General features: G+C 56.4%; 1 protein-coding gene across 7 annotated transcripts in view; it reads left to right on the top strand.

Annotated features, from left to right (window-relative positions):
- The window catches only part of DNM2 (dynamin 2), an 85,501-nt gene that overhangs the window by 48,224 nt on the left and 16,776 nt on the right, over positions 1–20,501 (top strand). For 3 of the 7 annotated variants that reach the window (XM_058525695.1, XM_058525692.1, XM_058525688.1), the window contains exons 6-14: positions 329–489; positions 3,515–3,657; positions 9,504–9,639; positions 10,860–10,927; positions 11,554–11,692; positions 13,896–13,982; positions 15,588–15,658; positions 18,875–18,926; positions 19,816–19,827. In XM_058525695.1, the coding sequence (XP_058381678.1) occupies positions 329–489; positions 3,515–3,657; positions 9,504–9,639; positions 10,860–10,927; positions 11,554–11,692; positions 13,896–13,982; positions 15,588–15,658; positions 18,875–18,926; positions 19,816–19,827 (869 nt within the window). Of the gene's footprint in view, positions 1–328; positions 490–3,514; positions 3,658–9,503; positions 9,640–10,859; positions 10,928–11,553; positions 11,693–12,728; positions 12,868–13,895; positions 13,983–15,587; positions 15,659–18,874; positions 18,927–19,815; positions 19,828–20,501 lie in introns of all 7 variants that reach the window. The other 4 variants (XM_058525691.1, XM_058525689.1, XM_058525694.1 and 1 more) reach the window with 3 other exon arrangements.

The raw sequence follows: 20,501 nt of genomic DNA, 5'->3' as shown, positions 1-20,501 counted from the left end.
TGCCCTGCCTTTCTAGATTTTCTCTTACCCCTCTTTAAAGTTCCGTGTTTGGATTTCATCTTTCCCAAAGCTTTGCTGTGTCCCCTGTTCACACCAGGCTGGATGATCTCTCCTTTTTCCAGACCTTTATGTTGTTCTTCACCTCGCCACTCTGCGTTTGCATCCCCTCTGCTGTTTCTGAGTAATGTGTACCCCTCGTGACCCAGTCTGTGGGGCCAGGTCCACGTCCATGCCCGCACCTTGCCCAGCCCTGTGCCTGGTCCGCAGCGGGCGCCTGGGCACCTTGGCTCTCCTGGCACCGGCCCGTCCTGAGCCTCTCTCCCCACAGGCTACATTGGCGTGGTGAACCGCAGCCAGAAGGACATTGAGGGCAAGAAGGACATCCGTGCGGCGCTGGCGGCCGAGAGGAAGTTCTTCCTCTCCCACCCGGCCTACCGGCACATGGCTGACCGCATGGGCACCCCACACCTGCAGAAGACCCTGAATCAGGTATGGCTAGGGTTTTGTGCAGTTGCACAGGCTGCGCACTGCACAATAGCTACCATCCACGAGGGTGCCGGCCTTGGTCCAGAACAGCTCTTGTTTTAGCAAAATGGGTTCAATCCACAATGAATTCAGGGCCTGCTGAAGAGTGGGTGTTCAGTATGTTGGTGCCGGTACTACTATTATTGTCATCACTATTATTATTATTCTGACCAGGTGGCCCTGGGCCAGGAGCTCAGCCTCTCTGAGCCTCCCTCTCCTTGTCCATCAGTTGGAAATCTTCACCATCCCTGCCCCCTCAGGCGGATGTCTGCTGGGTGCTCAGAGCATATGCTGCGTGAAATACAGCACATATCAAATGCCAGCAATTCCGGGATTTCATTGTTTTTCTATTGCTCTTTTTTTCCTTTGGTAATATATTCACAGAGTTTATAAACAAAACCAGTATTAAGAAGTGAACAGTGGGGGCCAGCCCGGTGGCGCTGCAGTTAAGTGTGTGTGCTCCACTTTGGTGGCCTGAGGTTCGCAGGTTCGGATCCTGGGCGCGCACCAACGCATTGCTTATCAAGCCATGCTGTGGCGGCGTCCCATATAAAGTGGAGGAAGATGGGCATGGATGTTAGCCCAGGGCCAGTCTTCCTCAGCAAAAAGAGGATTGGCGTGGATGTTAGCTCAGGGCTGATCTTCCTTAGCAAAAAAAAAAAGTGAAGTGCCCTCATGTGCCGCTTCCCTCCCCACCCACAGGGCAGCACTGTTAGTCCTGCCTGAGTTTCTTTCTGCCCGTAAAAGCAAAAAGGACTTTCCAGAATCACATTTCTCCCTTTCTTACCATAAATGATGACATAGTCACAGATGCTCCCAGTTGCATTTTTTTTTTTTTGCTCAGTATTGTCTCCTGGAGCTCTGTCCATGCAGAAGAGAGCCCTCCTCGCTCTTGTTCATGGCTGTGTAGTGGTCCCTGAAGACACAGGCCCTAGTCTGTTTAATCAGTCTCCTTTTGGAGGGCCGCTGGGATGGTTTCTCTAGTCAATAAAAGGCTGCTGTTAATAAGCGCATTTTGCATATGTGCTGGTTTCTCCGGGGAGTAAAAGCCCTGATGTGGGATTCTGTGGCCACAGTGTGACAGGCCATGCCTGTCCTTAGGAGCTGTCCTGGTTTGCTTGTCCCGGGTGACCCAGGGTTGCAAGACATTCCCCCCTCGATACTTTATGGCCACTTCCCGTGTGGTGGCAGGGCCTCAGAGCAACAGTCCATATGTCACTCCTTCATGCACGCCTTGGGGACACAGTGGCATCGTGAGAGCAGGGCCCTGCTCTTGGGGAGGGCGTATTTCTAATGAGGGGGAGAGAGAGTCCAAGTCACCAGATAAATGCTCACTCAAGTGTTAGTGGTGCGGGGGCCTGGAGAGCTGGCGCAGAGCAGGAGGGCGGAGGAGACAGCTCAGGAGACAGAGGGAAGGAAGCGTCCAGGGGGAGGGGCCCCCCAGAAAGGAAGCGGGGCCGCCTGGGCAGAGGGCCCCTGGGCTGGGGGCGGGGGGAGGGGAAGGAAGTAACGCTCCCTGGCAGGTGCCCGGGCCTCCTCTGAGAGCCAGCACCCAGCGGGCTCCCCTCCTGGTGCCCCCTGGAGCCCTGGTCCCCCGCCCCCGTTTCCCGTCAGCGAAATGGGGCGGCTCTAGAGCTCCCCGCCCTAACCCCGCAGCTCCCGCAGAGAGGGGCCGTGGGCGGGCTATGGGGGTCACAGAGGACTTTGGGGTGACCATCAGGTTCATACCAGGGAGTGTGAGGCTCCTCCACACCTCTCTTCCAGCTTGAGGAATATTCCATAGCTTCTTTTCTGTGGTGGGGCAGGCAGCAACGAGACCCTGCTTCTCACTTCGGGGGCATTCACTGCTTTTATGGCTTTCGTCTTGTGCCTTCTCTCTGTCTTTCTCTCTCTTTTATCGTAGTAAAAACAAAGTCAGACAGCCCAAATATAGCCAGTGTTCCGTGTCCTCCCATCCTGTGACGGGTCCCTTCCCCAGAGGCGGCCAGTGTCACCACTTCCTGAGCTGCTTCTAGGGACACTCGGGGCCCGGAGAGGGCGATGCCGTCTCTATCTTCTTCCTCCCTCACCCCCACCCGCCGCCTCCTTACTCCTCCCTCCCACCTCTCTCTCCCTCCTCCTTCCCTCTTCCCTCCCTCCCATCTTGCCTTTCTTTTCCTTTCCTTTTCTTCCTTCTTTTCCGCACCGTGACAGTGGTGTATGTACCCACTGCTCTGTATTTGGCATTTTCTCTAATGACCCATGTGGAGGCTCCTTCCCTAACCTCTGCAGTGCTGCCTCCTTTTCAGCTTTGTGAATGGTTGACACACCCACAAGGGGGAGAAGCAGCCCCGTGGAGGAAAGGGGGCTGTGGCGAAAGGTCTCGCCCCCCCCCACCGCTCCGTACTGCCCTTTCGGCCCGCGTTGGTTTCTCACAGCTCTCCCTTCTCCCTGATGGTGCAGGTGACAGTATGTTCTGCGCTCTCCCCGTCGCCCGCAGAAGGGGACACGGCCCGTGTGGGCTCCGTGCCTTGGCTGGGGAGTGGGGTCCGTCTACTTGGTAGGGCCCGTCCTCGTGTCTGTACATCTGTCCGTCCAGCGTTCTGCGGTCTGAATAGACGATTGCCTGTCGGTCAGTTGGTCAGTCCGTGTGTCCTGCGGTGGCTTCCTGCGCCGTTTCCTGAGTGGCGCTGTGGGAGGCTGTTCCGGGTCGGCAGTGGGGTCCCGCTGCCTGGTCGTTGCCCACCGTGGCGTGTGCTCCGTGGCATGGGGACCCCGACGGGTCTGCCCTGCAGAGGCCCCGCGGGCTGTTCGCACGTGCCGCTGTGGGCAGCGCTGTGCCGCCTCTCCCTGCCCCGCGCACCCGTGTGGCTCTAGCGGGATGTTTCTGTCGCTTTCTCTCGAGGCCGAGGGTGTGCTGGGCTTGGGGGCATGGTGGCGAGCGTGCGCCCGCGGTGGGCAGAGTGGGCCAGCCCCTTCCCCACGCTGACCTCTGGCCTCTCTCCCGCAGCAACTGACCAACCACATCCGGGAGTCGCTGCCGACACTGCGCAGCAAGCTGCAGAGCCAGCTGCTGTCCCTGGAGAAGGAGGTGGACGAGCACAAGAACTTCCGGCCCGACGACCCCACGCGCAAAACCAAAGCCCTGCTGCAGTACGTGCCCCCGCCGCCGGGCGCCCTCCCCCATCGCCCGTTCATCCCACAAACACTGTCCAGAGCCTCCCGCGGGCCAGGCCCGTCCCGAGCACTGGGGCTTCCGCAGGGAGCGGGGCAGCCGACCATCCCTGCGCCGTGTGCTCGGGGAGGGGAGACCGGCAGAGGGGACGTCAGGAAGTACAGAAGAACTGGTGGAGTGTGTTCAGTGGAGAAATATTCAAGTGGAGGTGGGGGCCGGCTGGTGACGGAGTTAAGTTCACGCGCTCCACTTGGCTGCCCAGGGTTTGCAGGTTCAGATACTGAGCGCGCACCAACGCACCGCTTGTCAAGCCGTGCTGTGGCGGCGTCCCACGTACAAAATAGAGGAAGGTGGGCACAGATGTTAGCTCAGGGCCAGTCTTCCTCAGCAAAAAAGAGGAGGATTCACAGTGAATGTTAGCTCAGAGCTGATCTTCCTCCCCGAATGAATGAATGAATGAATGTGGAGATAGAACTAGAGAGTGCCAGGGTGGGCGTGGAGGTGCCATTTGAAATAGAGTGATCAGGAAGGTCTCTCTGAGATGGTGCAAGTCAGACAGAGACCTGAAGAGAGGAGGGAGGAGCCATGCAGAATCCTGGGGGATGGGGCCCAGCCAGTGCAAAGGCCCTGTGGCAGGACTATGTTGTATTAGAAGAGGTGGCTGGAGTGGAGTGAACGAGGGGAGAGAGGGAAGAGGGAGGGCAGGGAGGGGACAGGGCAGAGTGTTCAGGGCCTTGTGGACCACTGGAGGGGAGCTGACTTTGGTTTTGCTCTGAGTGAGGTGGGAGCCATTGGGGGTTCTGAGCAGAGGAGGAACCTGGCCTGACTCGGGTGCTCACTGGCGCCCTCTGGCTGCTGTGAGGACAGATGTGGGGGGCCAAGGCGGGAGCTTCTTGTCTCTTGGAATCCTCACCCTGACTCTTGAGTCGGTGCTCACTGGCTCAGCTCTGAGCCGTGGGGGACTTACTGCAGCCGCCCAGCTGTGTGGTAGGGAGTGGGTGTACCCCATGATCCCAGATTCTCACTCGGGGCTCCTTCTGCCTCTGCATCCCTGGTTTCTGGCCTGCAAGGGACCCTGGGCTAGACTGGGATCCGGACACTCCCTGGCAGCTCACAGGGCTGATGGTGCCGTGTGAGACCCTCCCACTGTCCCCTGTGGCCATCGTGACCCTGCCGGCCCTGCGCCCTCTCTGCCCTGCGGCCGTGCCTGGCGGTGGGACGGGGGCTGAGACTGCCCTTGTGCTCAGACCACCTCCACTGCGCCCGGAGTAGCTGTCCAGAGCAGCCGCTGGCCCTACGCACGCTTCAGGGGCGCCTTGGTCCAGCGTGTGCTGGGGTAAACCCGGGCCCGCTGGGCGCCCGCGGCCAGGTGACCGCACCTCTCTGAGCCGTGTCTTCCTCCCCTGAAATGAGCGCGGCGGCTCTCGTCTCGCGTGGCGGCTCTCGTCTCGCGTGGCCGTTGGGGGAGCTTGGGAAACGCTGCTTATGAGGCCCTTGGCAGCAGTGGGCCCGGGCCCCTCCACACGGCCCCGTCCCCCAGGGCTCAGCACGGCTGTGCCGTTTGCACCAGCGCCCTGCGGGCCCTGCGCAGGTAGTCTGCCATCACAGAGGGCGCCGCTGCCCTCTGCGGCGACTCACCGACAGGCGGAGGGCCTCTCCTGCCTTCCCCTCGAGTGGCTGGCTGCGTGACCTCCTGCGCGGCCTTTATCACAAAAACGATGCCCTTCACGTGGCATAAAGGGGTCGACTGTGAAAGCCCCCCACCTTCCCTCATCTGCACCCAGCTGCTGTCTCCAGGCTCTCGCCTCACGGGAGAACGAGAACAGTGACATCAGACTGTCCCCAGTTCTGCTCTCGCGCCCTTATTAAAGCATCACCCAGAGCCTTCCATTTCCCGTGGCCGCCTGGCGTAGCACACAGGTTCCTCGTGACCCGACACCCACGGGGACATCCGAGCATGTTCTGCTTCAACGGATGCTTCTGGAATTCGTCGCTGAGTGCACAAGCGAGGACTCCTGCAGGCCAGACCTGCATGCCAGGTCGAGGGGTGCGTGCACTTGAATTTGAATGGATGGCACTCACACGGTCCCCAGACAGGCGTTCTCAGGCCCGGTGGATGGGGGTCGGGGTGCGCTCCCACGGGGCACACACGGGCACAGTGGTGTGTGGCTCACAGGAAGCCAGCGATAGAAAAGCTTGTCGTTTCTGCAACCCATGATGGGTTGTTCTGTCTCTGGCTTCCTCCACCCCCGCACGGCTTGGTCCTTGCTCCGTGTTGGGGCACGTGCTTGTACCTTCTTCACCCATCAGCTCCATCCTGAGAGTAGAATGCAGGTCGTTTAAAAGCCCCTGGCAGCTTCTTTCCCCGGGCAGAGGGGTTTGGGGGCATCTTTCAGACCAGCTCTCGTCCCTCGGCTTTTGTGCTTTGCGCCTGGATCTCTCCCCTTCTAGAACTAGAGACGGGACTGCATCTTCCCTGGACGTGCAGTTGTGGCTGTGAACTCGTGATCACGCGTCTCTGCTGACTGCTGCTCATCTGCAGATTTCTCAGCCCCCCTGTGTGCTGATGTATCGTTTGCAGTGGCTGCTCTGACGCAGCATGAACAGCAGAAACGCATCGTCTCACAGTCTGTCCACTAAAAGTCCAAGACCAAGGTGTCGGCAGGGTTGGCTCCTTCTGAGGGCCTCTGGTGGTTTGCCGGCAACCTTTGGTGTTCCTGGTCTCTGCCTTCCTCTTCACACAGCGTTCTCCCTGTGTGTGCGTCCAAATTGCCCCTTCTTCTAAGGACACTAATCACGTTGGTTCAGGGGCCCAGCCTCTCCATCCAGTGACCTCATCTTAACAATTGCTTCTGCAACAACAATGTTTCCAAATAAGGTCCCAGTCTGGGGTACTAGAGGTTAGGACATTGACATGAATTTGGGGGGACACAGTTGAACCCATGACAATTGGTGAGGATGCTCTGCGAGCACAGCTTGGACTCCAGGCCCCAGAGGCTGGTGCCCGTGTGTGCTGCGTCTTCTCCCTTCTCAGGCTGGCGGTGGGGGGCCGGACTCTCCATCCTGGCCTGGCACCGCTCGCCGCTCTGTTGTCTGTCCTTGCCCGTGCCTTTTCCCACCTGGGCCCCGGTCTGCCCACCATCCGAGGTCCCCGCTCCAGGTGTGGCATTAAGCTGGGCCTTTGTGTGTCTCAGGGGAGGACATCCAGTCTGCGCACCGTCTGCTCCATGTGGACAAAGAGCCTTCTGGAATCTGGGACCCTGTGCGTGCCCCCGCCACCCCAGGTGGTCAGGGAGAGCTCCCTTCGTCAGCGGCCGAGCCTGGCCACCAGGCTCGCAGGCGTCAGCCGTGTTTGCCAAGAGGAGCTGGACTTCTCTGTGCTGGAGACCTGTGGGCTCCACGCCACAGGCCTGGTGGGGGCTGGGCCCTACTGGAGCAGCTCCCCTTCAGGGGAGACTCCACACAGTGCTTGAGGAGGTCAAGGATTTGGGGGCAGAAATGATGAGATGGTTAAGATCGACAGTGCAAGGGACTGGGGGGTAACAATTAGAAATGGAGAAAACCGAAACGCTATTCAATATCTTAGTTCTCTGCTGCTCACGTTGTCACAGTAATAATCAGTAACGTTTAGAGACACTTTCTTTTTGCTGAGGAAGAGTCACCCTGAGCTAACATCTGCTGCCAATCTTCCTCTTTTTGTATGTGAGCCGCCACCATGGCATGGCCACTGACGAGTGGTGTAGGTCCACACCTGGGAACTGAACCTGGGCTGCCGAAGCAGAACGTGCCAAACGTAACCACTAGGTCATGGGGCCGGCCCTAGAGACACTCTTTAAGGGCTGAGCTGGGTTCTAAGGGGCCACACATGGTATTATCACATTTCGTCAATTACGGGAGTGCTTTAAAAAAAAAAAACATTTTGACCACGGGCAGCTAATCTTTGATAAAGGAGCTAAGAACATACAATGGAGAAAGGAAAGTCTTCTTCAATAAATGGTGCTGGGAAAACCAGACAGCCACATGCAAAAGAATGAAAGTAGACCATCTGCTATGGCCATACACAAAAATTAACTCAAAATGGATCAAAGACCCGAAGGTGAGACCTGAAACTATAAAACTCCTGGAGGAAAATATAGGTACTACACTACTTGTCATCGGCCATAAAGGGATCTTCTCAAATTCCATGTCTACTCAGACAAGGGAAACAAAAGAAAAAATAAACAAGTGGGACTTCGTCAGATTAAAGAGCTTCTATAAGGCAAATGAAACCAGGATCAAAAGGAAGAGGCAACTGACCAGCTGGGAGAAAATATTTGCAAACCATATATCCGACAAGGGATTAATCTCCATAATATATAAAGAACTCACACAACTGAACAACGGAAAAACAAGCAACCTGATCAAAAAATGGGCAGAGGAATGAACAGACACTTCTCCAAAGAAGATATACAGATGGTCAATAGGCACATGAAAAGATGCTCAACATCACTAGTCATCAGGGAAATGCAAATCAAAACAACACTAAGATATCATCTTACACCCGTGAGAATGGCTATAATCACCAAGACAGAAAACAACAAATGCTGGAGAGGATGTGGAGAAACGGGAACCCTAATCCACTGCTGGTGGGAATGCAAACTGGTGCAGCCTCTATGGAAAACAGTGTGGAGATTCCTCAAAAAATTAAAAATAGAAATATCTTATGATCCAGCTATCCCACTACTGGGTATCTACCCAACAAACCTGAAATCAACAATCCAAAGAGGCTTATGCACCCCTATGTTCATTGCAGCATTATTCACTATAGCCAAGAAGTGGAAGCAACCCAAGTGTCCCTCGACTGATTATTGGATCAAGAAAATGTGGTACATGTATACCGTGGAATACTACTCAGCCATAAAAAAGACAAAATCGTCCCATTTGCAACAACATGGATGGACCTGGAGGGTATTGTGTTAATCGAAATAAGCCAGAAAGAGAAAGACAAACACGAAATGATTTCACTCATATGTAGAAGATAAACCAACACATGGACAGATGGAACTGTTTGGTGGTTACCAGGGGCCAGGGGCGTGGGGGGTGGGCACAAGGGGTGGAGGGATGCATTTATATGGTGACTGACAAACAATAATGTACAACAGAAATTTCACAATAAAACAAAAAAAGAAAAGAAAAAAAACCTTTGACTTCTTGGAATTCAGAAGTTTTAGGTGAATTACCATTAATTGGCAGCATTTTTTCTTTCTTGGAGGAGCACAGACTAATCATAGTGCATTTGAGGGTAGACGACTTCTTACCATTGATGAAATCTAGAAACTTCTGGAATCCTCACAATGACGCTGTTCGGAGGTGCTATTACGATCAACCCACTTTGCAGATGAACAAACTGAGGTTCAGAGAGGCAAAGCCACCTGTCCCAGGCCTCCCAGCCCGTCAGTGGTGGTGTCCCATCTCAAACAGGCTGGGAGGTGGCGGGAACCAGCAGAAGCCACCTGCGCTGTGTGGAGGGGCTGCCTTTTCACCCCTGGTCCTGCTGGGTCAGGCCAAGCCTCCGGGCAGAGGGTGCTAAGCTGGGACCCTGCACCTCACTCTTGTCATCTGCAAAGTGGGAGTAATTACTCTGCCCCCTCAGTTCAATGAATGAGTCACTGTAACGGGCCTCAGAGCGGGCGTGGCAGCTCCTGGATTTGATTTCTTTTGACCTCCGCATACCTTTTGCTGCTGAAAAATGAAGAGAGGCAAGTCAGCCGTGGCCTGGCTCGGGACACGATTGCGGAGCTGTGTGGAAACCTCCACTCTGATTCAGCTTCTCTTCTCCTCGCAGGATGGTCCAGCAGTTCGGGGTGGACTTTGAAAAGAGGATCGAGGGCTCCGGAGACCAAGTGGACACGCTAGAGCTCTCCGGGGGCGCCCGAATCAATCGCATCTTCCACGAGCGCTTTCCCTTCGAGCTGGTGAAGGTAGCGCTGCCGGGGCCGGGACCCCGTCTCCGGGCCCCCGTCTCCGGGCGGGCTCCTCCCGCTCGGCCTCCAGCCCCGCCTCCTCCAGGCGGAGCCGCTGTGGGCGGGGCGCAGCCGGGGGCCCCGCCCCCTGGGCTTCCTTCCCCAAGCAGGCGGCTTAGAGGTTTCCGGCACAACTCGATGAAAAGGTCCATTTTTTTCCTCTCGCCAAAACCAATACATGTTCTTTGCAAAATATATAGAAAATACAGGTAAATTCACATGGGAAAATGCCCCCAGCGTGTTGTTGAAAAGCAGATTACAGAGCCAGCACGTGCAACATAGCATATAGATATTTATAGCACCCTTCCATATGAAGTCGTACAGCATTTCTAGATGTACGTCTTTGCATAGACAGATCCACAAGGATGTTCACAAAAATGTCAGCTCTGGGCTCTGGGATGGGAGATTTTCTTTTTTTTCAGTTGCTTGAGGTTTAGACTTTTTATAGTGAGTACATACCATCTTTGGAAAAACCAATAAAGTTCTTTTCAATAAAAGAACAAAAGCTAAAAGGAGAAAAACACCCATAATCCTAACAGCTGCAGACAACGCCTCTTAGCTCTGGTTGTGTGTCCTTTCAGAATTATTTCTATGCAAATGGCTGAGCCCCCTGCGTGCACACACGCAGCACGTATGTTCATCCATTCTTGTGTGTGCGTATGTTTATTTTTTCTACCCTGCTTTTTTCGTATGGTGGCCATCCGTCCAAGCTAACCATACACATTTTGTGTATTGTTAATGGCCAAACAACATCTTGGATGTCCCATCACGCATTTAACCAGCCTCCCATTGTTGGACATTTAGGTTGTTTCCACATTTTTTAGCAGTTCTGAAAAATCCTGTGATTGTAGCTGATTCTTTATTAATTCCTCAAGATAAATTTCTAGAACATTTGAAACTGTCAGCTGACAGTATAGGTATGTTGTTAGAGATTCTTGATTTGTACTGCCAGGTAGCCTGTAAGCAAGTTTATGTGAATTCATGTTCCCTCCAAGAGAACCAGAGTGTTAGTTTCACAGCATCCTTGAACTGGGTTTTAATATTTTTAAAATTTTTGGCCAGTTAAATATTCTGTCACGTGAATACAAACTGCACATAGGAGGTGACATTCTGCAAATACAGACCTGTGGGGGCGCCCCAGGTGCCTCCCTGCATGCGTTTGGTTTGTCTGTTCTCAGATGGAGTTCGACGAGAAGGACTTAAGACGGGAGATCAGCTACGCCATTAAGAACATCCACGGAGTCAGGCAAGTTCCACAGGGAGAGTTGCCGTGTCCTCTTCGCCTCCGTGGTGCCACCCTCCTGCCAGTCGGTGCCCCCGAACCTCTGGGTGCCCCACTCCTGAGGCCTTGAGAGGGCCCGTGGGTGGTTTTCAGTAAGCGTACGCCTCTCCCTGTGGGTTTCCAAGGGCTCGAGGGCAGCTGTACCCAGTCCCGTCTGGATCTGCCGTAGGCCGAGGGGCTGTCCGCTGCCCTTGGGTTAAACTTTGGTTAAACCGCCCAGCCGGCTGGCATGAGCCCTAGTCACACAGTCAGCTCAGAAAGCTCACTGCCTATTTGCCCTGGGGCTTGGAGGGAGCCAGAGCCGGGTCACGATCACAGGAACCCAGCATTTGTCCCCATCGAGGGTCCCCCATGAGCCTCCCGGGTCCCCTCCATGTTCCACCAAAAGTAGTCGCTCCCTTCCGGCCTCGTGTCGCCCGGGGCCCTCAGGTCCCCCTGGGGGTTTCCAGGCAGTGGACACAGGCGTCCGACCCCGGACTTGCTGTGACCTCGGCCCTTGCTCGGGGCCCAGCCCGTGCCTGTGGAGTCGCTGACCGTGCTCTGTTTCTCTCTGACTTATCTCCCCTGCCCCCGGGTGCGGCTGGTTTTAGGACGGGGCTTTTCACCCCGGACTTGGCATTCGAGGCCATTGTGAAAAAACAGGTCGTAAAGCTGAAAGAGCCTTGTCTGAAGTGTGTCGACCTGGTTATCCAGGAGCTGATCAGCACAGTCAGGCAGTGCACCAGCAAGGTATCGGGCCCTCAGCGGGCTGTGCTGGCCTCGCGGACACGGCACGGGGCTTTGGTATCAGGCTCCCGGTGCCGCTTCAGCCTGGGCCCCCGCTGGCGCCTTTCCCCCAGACTGCCTCAGTTTCCAAGAGCGTGGCCTCTTCCGAGAGGCTGGGGCGGGAGCGTGTCGGCCTGGGCGCCCCGGGGGTGCCAGGCCTCCAGAACCGGCCAGACTGGCGACCCCTGGGACCCCGATACCGAGCCTAGCATGTGTTTGATGGCTTTGGGGGTTTCGCTGGACTGTCGCTTCGCTGCCTTCTGGGAAGCAGAGAGGGACCCTGCATCAGCTGCTGGAGGCCCAGCTCCCTGAGCCTCCGTGGCCGCCACCCCTCCTGGCAGAGGCCAGCCGCTTCTCTGTCCCGGGGGCCGGGTGGACAAAGTCGGCCTGGCTCAGCCAGCTCCCCTGCTCTCCCAGGAGCAGGCTGTCCCCCAGGCGGCCCGTCCTCAGATCCACTAGTCACCTGTGTGCCGGTGTCCACGGGCCACTGCCCTCCGCTGCGGCACACCCGGCTGCCCACAGCCCGGACCCTGCTGGGCGGGTTGTTTGCACGCCCATGTGGCCACGGAGCTCCCGGTCGGCCTTCTGAATTCCTGCTTGAGCCCTCTGTTCTCAGTATGGAAAAGCCCACATTTGCTTCTTAAGCTTCTTCGATTGGAAAAGGGAGGAGGGAAAAAAAACCCAAATGGATTGGAGATCGTCATTTTAAAGCCCACTGTCACAGATTTGAAATTTCAGGGCCTCCGCACACCCTTAGCCGTCTATCCGATGACACCTGCCTGTGTCACTTCTGTCATTAAACCCCAGAGCAAGCCCGCCCTCTGGCCCCAGGCCGCCTCTCTGATCCGAAGCAGCTTCCGGGGCAGATGCGGGCTCAGACTCCTCCGCGCATGCCACTGACCTGCTGACTCTCTCTCTCCTCTCTCTGCCTCCCGCCCGCGTGTGGCCTGCACTGGCCCTGGGTGTCTTTCTGCCTCGTCCCGCCCTCCACGTGACCCAGGACGGGGCTTTTCACTCCCGACATGGCCTTTGAAGCCATTGTGAAAAAACAGATCGTAAAACTGAAAGAGCCGAGTTTGAAGTGTGTTGACCTCGTGGTCTCAGAACTGGCCACAGTCATTAAAAAGTGTGCCGAGAAGGTAACGGAAGGCTTCGTTCTTATCACCTCCGCATTCGTCCGCCATCTCCCTCCCGTTGTTAGCCTTAACCTGCGCATCTGGGACACTGCCTCGCAGGAACCCCCTTCTGTGGGCCGGTTGTCCCTTAGCGACATCTCAACTTTGCATCTGCAGACGAGATGGAGAGGGTCGTGTCGCACACGGGTCCCATCTTTTCAGTTTGGGCTCCTGATGGCGGGGGAGGCCTCTGATGTTGCCAGGTGCATTCACTAAGCAGGCACTGGGGACGAGAGTCAATGCCCCTTCCTGGACCCCTTAGAGAAAGGGGGTTTCCGGACCGTCCCCAGAGCAGTGAAATGCGGCATTAGTGCGAAGACCTGCGTGCTCTGACATCACGGGGCACTTAAGAGGTTTTCCACAAGTGGTTTTGGACATCCGCTCAATTTTCTGCATCTTAGGGACTTAACCCAAACTGTGGAAGGTGGGCTCCCTGCACGTTTGGTTTGGTTGCGGCCGCAAAGGCTGGGGCGCTGGGGCCGTTGGAGGAGAGGATTCCACAAATGAAATGATTGGGGATGGTTTTCTGCAAGGGGGTCCCTGCGAGGTAGATGCTCAGATGCCGCCCCATCATTCTAGAGCAGGCGCTGTGCGCTCACTAGCCGGGCGAGAGCCTTGTCTCAGGGACCCGGCGGCTCTGATTACACTCCGTGTCTGTGCTGTCACCCAGTGCTGGGCGGGCAGGGGAGGCCGCCACCGCCGGGCAGCAACCACGCCACCTGCTTTCTCTGCCACCTTGCACCTCTGAATCATTGCATCCTCAGAAAGCGTCTCTCCTCGTGTGTGGGCCCCTGACGCTCTCCCCGGCCCACCGGCCCCCCACCGGCCCCTTCTCGTCTCCCAGCTGGAGCAGCTCTGAGACAGGAGGAGGTGGGGCTTCGTTGGGCCCACCCCGCGTCACCCCTTTCCCCCTGCGTCTTCCATGTGCTTGCCGTGGCTTCCCGGGCCACGGGGACCCAGCCGACGCCACCACCGCTCTGTTTTCCCCCCAGCTCAGCTCCTACCCTCGGCTGCGAGAGGAGACGGAGCGAATTGTCACCACTTACATCCGGGAACGGGAGGGGCGAACCAAGGACCAGGTAGGGCTTTTGTTTGCATTTTCAGGTATCATTTACGTGCGTAAATCTTGACTGTACAGATTTTGACAAATGCATGCAGCAAGGTAACGCCCACCTCAGTCAAGGTACAGAACAGTTCTGTCACCCCCACAATTCCCATCCTTTGCCTCTTTGTCGTTGACCCCTCCCCGACCCCTAGGCCCTGGCAACCCCTGAGCTGCTCCTGGCCCTACAGTGTTGCCTTTTCTAGAATGTTTTGTGAGTGGACTCCTGCAGTACGTGGTCTCTTGATTCTGACCTCCTTCACTCTACACAACACACTAGGGGTTCCTCAGTGGTGGTGTGTTTGTGGTTTGTGGCCTTTGATCGCTGAGTACCCTTCCACGTATGCGTGGACCACAGCTCATTTATCCATTCGCCCGCCGGAGGACGTGTGGGGTGCTTTCGTGTTTTAACATTTTCTTTGTGAAGACCGTCCGAGCACACACAAGGGTAGAAAGTGGGACGCCCCCATGTGGCCGCAGCGCCAGTCACACCTGTCACCTGCTGAGCCCAGGCCGTCACCCCTCCTCCACGTGGCCCCACGCCTGCTCCGAGTCACCGCCCCTGGTTGTCCGCTGTGGTCTCTGGGCAGCTGTTTGTTCAAACCAGAACCGAAACAAGCTGACGCGTTAGATTTGTTGTGCTATCGTCTTCTTTCGAACAGTCCCTCTCCCCTTGACATTGATGGAGAAGAAACCGGCTCATTTGTCATTCCAGAACAAGGGCCCCCAGCGCCTCATTCCCTCGTGGCTTCTGTAGCCTGGAAGCGTTGTCGAAAGCTTGAGAGAGTCTAATTCACGTTGTTGTTGTTGTTGGCAAGAGTGCAGCTGTCCTTCCATACACACTGCAGCCCCTGGTTGCCCACCGTCCACACTGCCAGGCTAGGTCGCGGGCTCCGGGGCCACAGACCAGCAACGGTGGCTCCCACAGACGGAGCACCCGGCATTTTCCATCAGCCCCACAAGATCTGAGTGCCTGGTCTGTTTAACGCTTGAGGGCTCCCAGGCACAGTGAAGTGACAAGAAGGAGCAGGGTACTGTTTAAAGCCCTGTCCCGTGTCTGAGATGACATTCCGACTGGCGTGTGTGTGTGTGTGAGTGTGTGTGATGTTAATGTCCTCGCCTGGCCAAATCATCTTTGTCGTTTTAATGAGGCAGTAATGACATGCCAAGCACGACTCTATAAACACGTGACATATTGGGAATTATTAACCTTTTGCATTCGGGCCTCTTGGCGCCCCGTTCCACAGCTCGGTGACATGAGGCATGGGGTCACACAGCCAGGCAGTGGCCGAGCCAACACTACAGCCCAGGTGCTCAGCCCCAGAGGCCGCACCCGTGGCCACCACGCTGGGCTGCCTGCTCTGCTCGGTTGGCCCAGTCTCACTTCCTTGTGGATCCCTGATGTCTGGAGGCACCCAGGCCCCTTCCCCCCCCCCCCCCCCCAGATCAACTCCAGGGTGTTCGTGGGGCTGTGTGTGGCCTGTTCTGCTGCCTGGGAAGCGGCGTGGTTCCGGGCTCCCCCTGCTGGCGGGTCTGGGAAGTGCTCCGCTCTTTGCTCACAGTGACCCCTGCTCTCCCCCAGATCCTTCTCCTGATCGACATCGAGCAGTCCTATATCAACACGAACCACGAGGACTTCATTGGATTTGCAAAGTATGTACTTCCCGGGACAGCGGCTGGAGGGGTGGCTCCAGTGCCCACCCTCAGAGCCAGGCCCCAAGGGAGGCAGTCAAGCTGGGATTCCCTCAGCGGCCTGGGGGTCCCGGGGTGCAGCATGGAGCCATCTGAGAGTATCTGGAAGCTTTCCTGGGCTAGTAGTGGCTCCATCCCTATTGCCTCCAATGCACCTCCTACAGGGCACCCCAGTAGGTTAGTTTAAGGAAGAAAGTGCAGTCCTGGGGTCACACTCGTGGGGAAAGGGCCAGGTTAGCCAGACTTCTCAGAGCCCTTCACAGACTCCCGTGCCGCTTCCCAGACTTCCCCGCACGCACCTGACCCTTTCACAGAACACCTCAAGAGCTTCCATCTGTACACGGTCAATTAAAACCGGAACCTTCCCTGGCACCCGGGTAAGGGGCCAGAGCAGAGAGCTCTGATTTCGGCAGGGTGTAGATAGAAATGCTGGTGGTCTCAGGCATTGCCCACTGATTCCATCGGCCCCTCCCCACAGAGAGCTTGGGCATCACACGGATTGTTCTGGCGGCTCACAAAGGTCTTTTTGCCTGAGCCAGATAGAATAACAGACTGTTGGTAACCAACTTCCTTGTATTTATTTAGCAAATATTCCTAGTGAGCCTTCTCTGCTCTGTGATACAGCAGTGAGCAGGCATAGACCCAGGTCCCCACCCTCACAGGACAGCTCCGTGTCAGGGACAGACGTGCACCCAGGCAGTCAAGACCCAGTGTGTTTAGTGCTGGGGGGGGGGGGGCTGTGCAGGGCCCGTGGGAGTCCAGAGGGCAGCCTTGTGGCCTGGCCTTGGGGGTGCCTTCCTTGAGGAGGAGCCTGCCAGAGCCCAGTCTTGGGCTAGCAGGCTGGGGCAAGAGGGTCTTTCTGTCGGGGGTCTCTCTGTTGGGCTAAGTCGTTACCGGAGTAGAACATTTATCAATGCACTAATGGTTGATTGAGCAGCTGTTCTGTGCTGGGGCCATGGTGGGTGAGTGGAATGAATGAATGAACAAATGAATGAATGAATGGGGGTGTGAGCAGAAGCTCCTCCCAGGCCCAGACGAGCTGAGGGCCCCAGCTGGGCTGTCCTGCTGGGGGCGGGCTGGGGGCCCCTGGCTGTGGGCCACCCCTCAGGCAAGTTCTCAGCCTGGGGAGGCCCCCCTCCTGCTCCTGTCCCCGTGGCCAGGTGTGTGTGGGCTGACACGCCGGTCCCCCTCCTGGGTGCACTGCTGTTTCCTCACCGTGACGTCTCTGCTTCTCACACTTCGTCCACAGTTCCTTCTCACACTCTCTCCTGTTTTTCCTTTGACTTCTCCACTCTGTCCTCTGGACTCCTGGGCCTTCCCACTTCCCCCAGCTGTTACTATACTGAGCAGCTGGTGACCGGGTGGGTATTGCCTGCTGTGTGCCTTTCCCCTGGTGTGTGAGCAGGGGCGCTCTGGCTGGGGGCGGGGCCCCGGGTGCCAGGCTCCGCCCCGCCCAGGTACAAGCCTAGGCCCCAGCCCTGGGGGGGCCGTCCCAGGGGCCCTCTGAATAGCCATGGAGTGCTGCCTCGGAGCCTTTGGATAGGACAGTGGACAAGCCAGACCGTGGGCCCTGCCCCTTCAGAGCCCACAGGCTGGGGACACATTGTTGTTGAGCAAATTGTCACAAGGAAGATGAGGGTTGGAAAGGAGGGTAGGTGAGGAGCTGTGAGACGGGATGGAGGGATGTGGCCTGGAGAGACCTTCCTGAGGAAGTCGTGACAGCCAGGTGACAGAGAAGGAAGGCTGAGAAGCAGGAGCATGGGGAGACCAAGGCAAGGTGGGGATTCGAGGCCAGGCCTCATCACCAGGAGGGCCCTGCAGGCCGAGGGCCTGCCCCCGGCCCAGGCAGCGGGAAATCTCTGATGGGATCCAGGAAGGGGAGAGGGCAGCCATGTGGGCTGCTGGGTGAGGGTGGGAGCCAGGAAGCCCTTAGGGAGTAGCGCATCTGGGGTCTTAGCAGCACCTAGCCATCGCTCCGCGTGGCTTAGCTCAGTCCTGTCTCCTTCAGACACTGCTGATCAAACTCCTTCCTGTGCTTAAATGTTCTGAGATGCCTTCTCACTGCCCGCTAAATGTGGAAAACAGGGCCCAGAGAAAAAGCCCTATAATAAACTAGTTGAATGTTAGGAAAATCGTTGGGTAAAATTCCACCTCCACTTTTAATGCTCCAGCCTTGACTGATCCGGGAGCAGAAGCCTGCCTCCTTAACACACACATGTGCATGCACACACACACACACACACACACACGCACACACACTACCTTATCCTACAGCCAACTTGTACTTTCAGGTAAACTCCCAGAGGCAGTCAGTAAAGGAATGAAATGAGACGGATTGCCTTTTCATATGGTTCCCAAAGTTCCAGCTAGAGCAATATAATAAGAAAAGAAAACATGACGTCTCAGTAACAGGCACTGTCAGTTGTTTGAGGTGGTGATATGGTTGTCCGAGTAGAAAATACATTGTTAGGATGAACAAGGGAGTGAGGAGGTACCCACGTACAAAATACGTGGCCTTCGTCTGCGTGGCAGAAACTAGCCAGGAAACAGGACAGAGGAGAAGAAAAGAGCTCTGGGACTGTAGGCGAATAAGAGGCCTTGTAGAAACACGCCCTGGTGACCTTGACTGTCCTCTGGACTGAGTCAGGACCATCCAAGATGAGGCCAAGGTGTTTTCATGGTGGGCAGCTGTCCCACCCACGGTCTGATCTCCCAGGGCCGACGACCCCATGGTCAGAGCTACTGGGGACCTAGTACCGGGGTCACAGGTAGGAAGAGAATGGAAAAAAGAGTCAAGTTTTACCCCCAAACAGCCTGGCGTCCAGGTTACCCTGAAGGCACCGTGGCAGGCTTCCAGCCACCTGGAAATCAGCTTCTCGGGCCGCCTCCTGGAGGCTCCAGGTTCCACTGACTCCTGGAAGTAGCTGGCGTTCTCAGGAGCGGCTGAGCTCAGGGCCTAGAAGCCTCAGTGTAACTCCATACGGCGTCTTGTCCCGTGAGCCCGAGCTGTCTCCCTTGGGCAGCCCTGTGTGTGCAGGTGGCTTCTCTGCCTCCGCCCGTAGCTGGCCACTCGGCCCCGCCTGGGGGAGAGAACCCCCATCTGGGCCTCCAGGGCCACTTGCTTCTCTTCCCTCCTGGCGTCCCGCCGCATGCGCCCTCTCTGTGCTTTGGTTTCAGCGCCCAGCAGAGGAACACGCAGCTGAACAAGAAGAGAGCCATCCCCAATCAGGTAGCTACCCTCAGGGCCTGCAGCTCCCCCCCCCCCCCCGGGGGCGGGAGGGCCTAAGGGACTGTAGAGCCCAGCGATGGCGCCTGGCGCCGGGAACGCGCCGCCAGATCCCCACCCTATCCTCTCGAGTCCACTCAGGTTTTGATGTTTCCGGAAACCTGTCTTTGAGCCAAAGCTCTGGCAGGGCCTAGGGGGCAGCTTTCACCCACCCGGAAGGCCCTGTCTGACATCCAAGGCCACAGTTAGAACTTGACCCTCAGCAGAGGGCCCGCCCAGTCCCCTGTGGTGTCTGCAGCCAAATTGGGTCCCCGCCCCAGAGACTTAGAGCCTGTGGGAAGGGGCTGGGGGAGGCTGTGTTGTGACAAGCAGTTCTGGGGAGCCCCAAACCTGGAGATACCCAGAGCCACGCCAAGGGTTTTCTACCCTGATACCATGCCCCAGCCAGAGGCCCTGTGAAATCTGAACAGCCTTATATATGCCAGTGGTAGGTGCATGTCATCTTGGGCAAAATTCCTGCCAGCGTCCCTGCTCCTCCCCATCGGGTGGGGGCGGGGGTGGGGGCGGGGGCTCTGCCGTTTATCTTGCACGATCATAGAGCCCTCTGGAAGCAAGGACGTAACCACTGCATGATTTTTTTGCGCTTGCCGTAGGTAATACATATGTTGTTGCTTTTTTGTTTCAGGAAATGATAATGAATTAAATATTAACACCATGAATATCATTAATAGCATGTAATTTTTTTTCTTTTGCTGTTTTTTTCTCCTGCTCTTCTCTCCTCCCATTTTTGTGCTTCCTCTGCGTTTTCTCTGTCCCCTCACGTCCCTTACGTCTCTTTTCCTCCGCCTGCTCTTCTTTGATTTACCCACAATCCTAACTTTGCATTTCAAAGGGGGAGATCTTGGTAAGTACCCACTTAGCGTGGTAGCCAATGGTAGAGAATCTAGTTCCGGTGGAGACCCTGCCACCCTGTAACGTTCCCTTTCCCCTGAAATAACAGAACGGCTAAAAATCAAGCTAACCCGAAACCCCTTGCTGCGGCCGACGCCGGACGTGGCGTTATGCCTGGGCAGAAGCCGACTCACACAGATACTAACCTGAGGGCCGCCCTGGTTGGGGGCCCACCCTTCCAGCGCATTCCTGACAGGTTGACCTAGTATCCTGTAGGTCAGGGATGGCAAATACTTGGCTAACACCCCCCACCTCCCTCTCCTCGCATCCCTGGCCAGGGAAAATTTTGCTCAAGCCCTGCTGGAACCTATTCTTAACACTGCTGCCACTTTGTCTCCAATGCGAACATCACCATGCAGAAATTTTCCCCGCCTGTGCTCATGGCAGACATTACTAATTGATCCAGCACTCTTTCCCTGGTGCCTCTCGTCTGTCATGTGCCCATGGCAGACATGGCTAATCAATCCTGGCACTCTTTCCTAAGCATGCCACCACTCCTTATTCTGTGGCAGATGCAACTAACCGATCAAGGAATTGTTTTTTCCCCCACATGAGAGCTCTGCATGTAACACCTTTCCTGTACTCAAGACAGACATGATTAATTGAGTAGGAACTCACTCCTGGATG

This window comes from Diceros bicornis, chromosome 30 (assembly GCF_020826845.1).
Source record: "Diceros bicornis minor isolate mBicDic1 chromosome 30, mDicBic1.mat.cur, whole genome shotgun sequence".
In the NCBI taxonomy this organism is placed as follows: Eukaryota; Metazoa; Chordata; class Mammalia; order Perissodactyla; family Rhinocerotidae; genus Diceros; species Diceros bicornis.
Note: the sequence above shows the minus strand (reverse complement) of the source record. Positions and strands in the feature narration are given on the sequence as shown.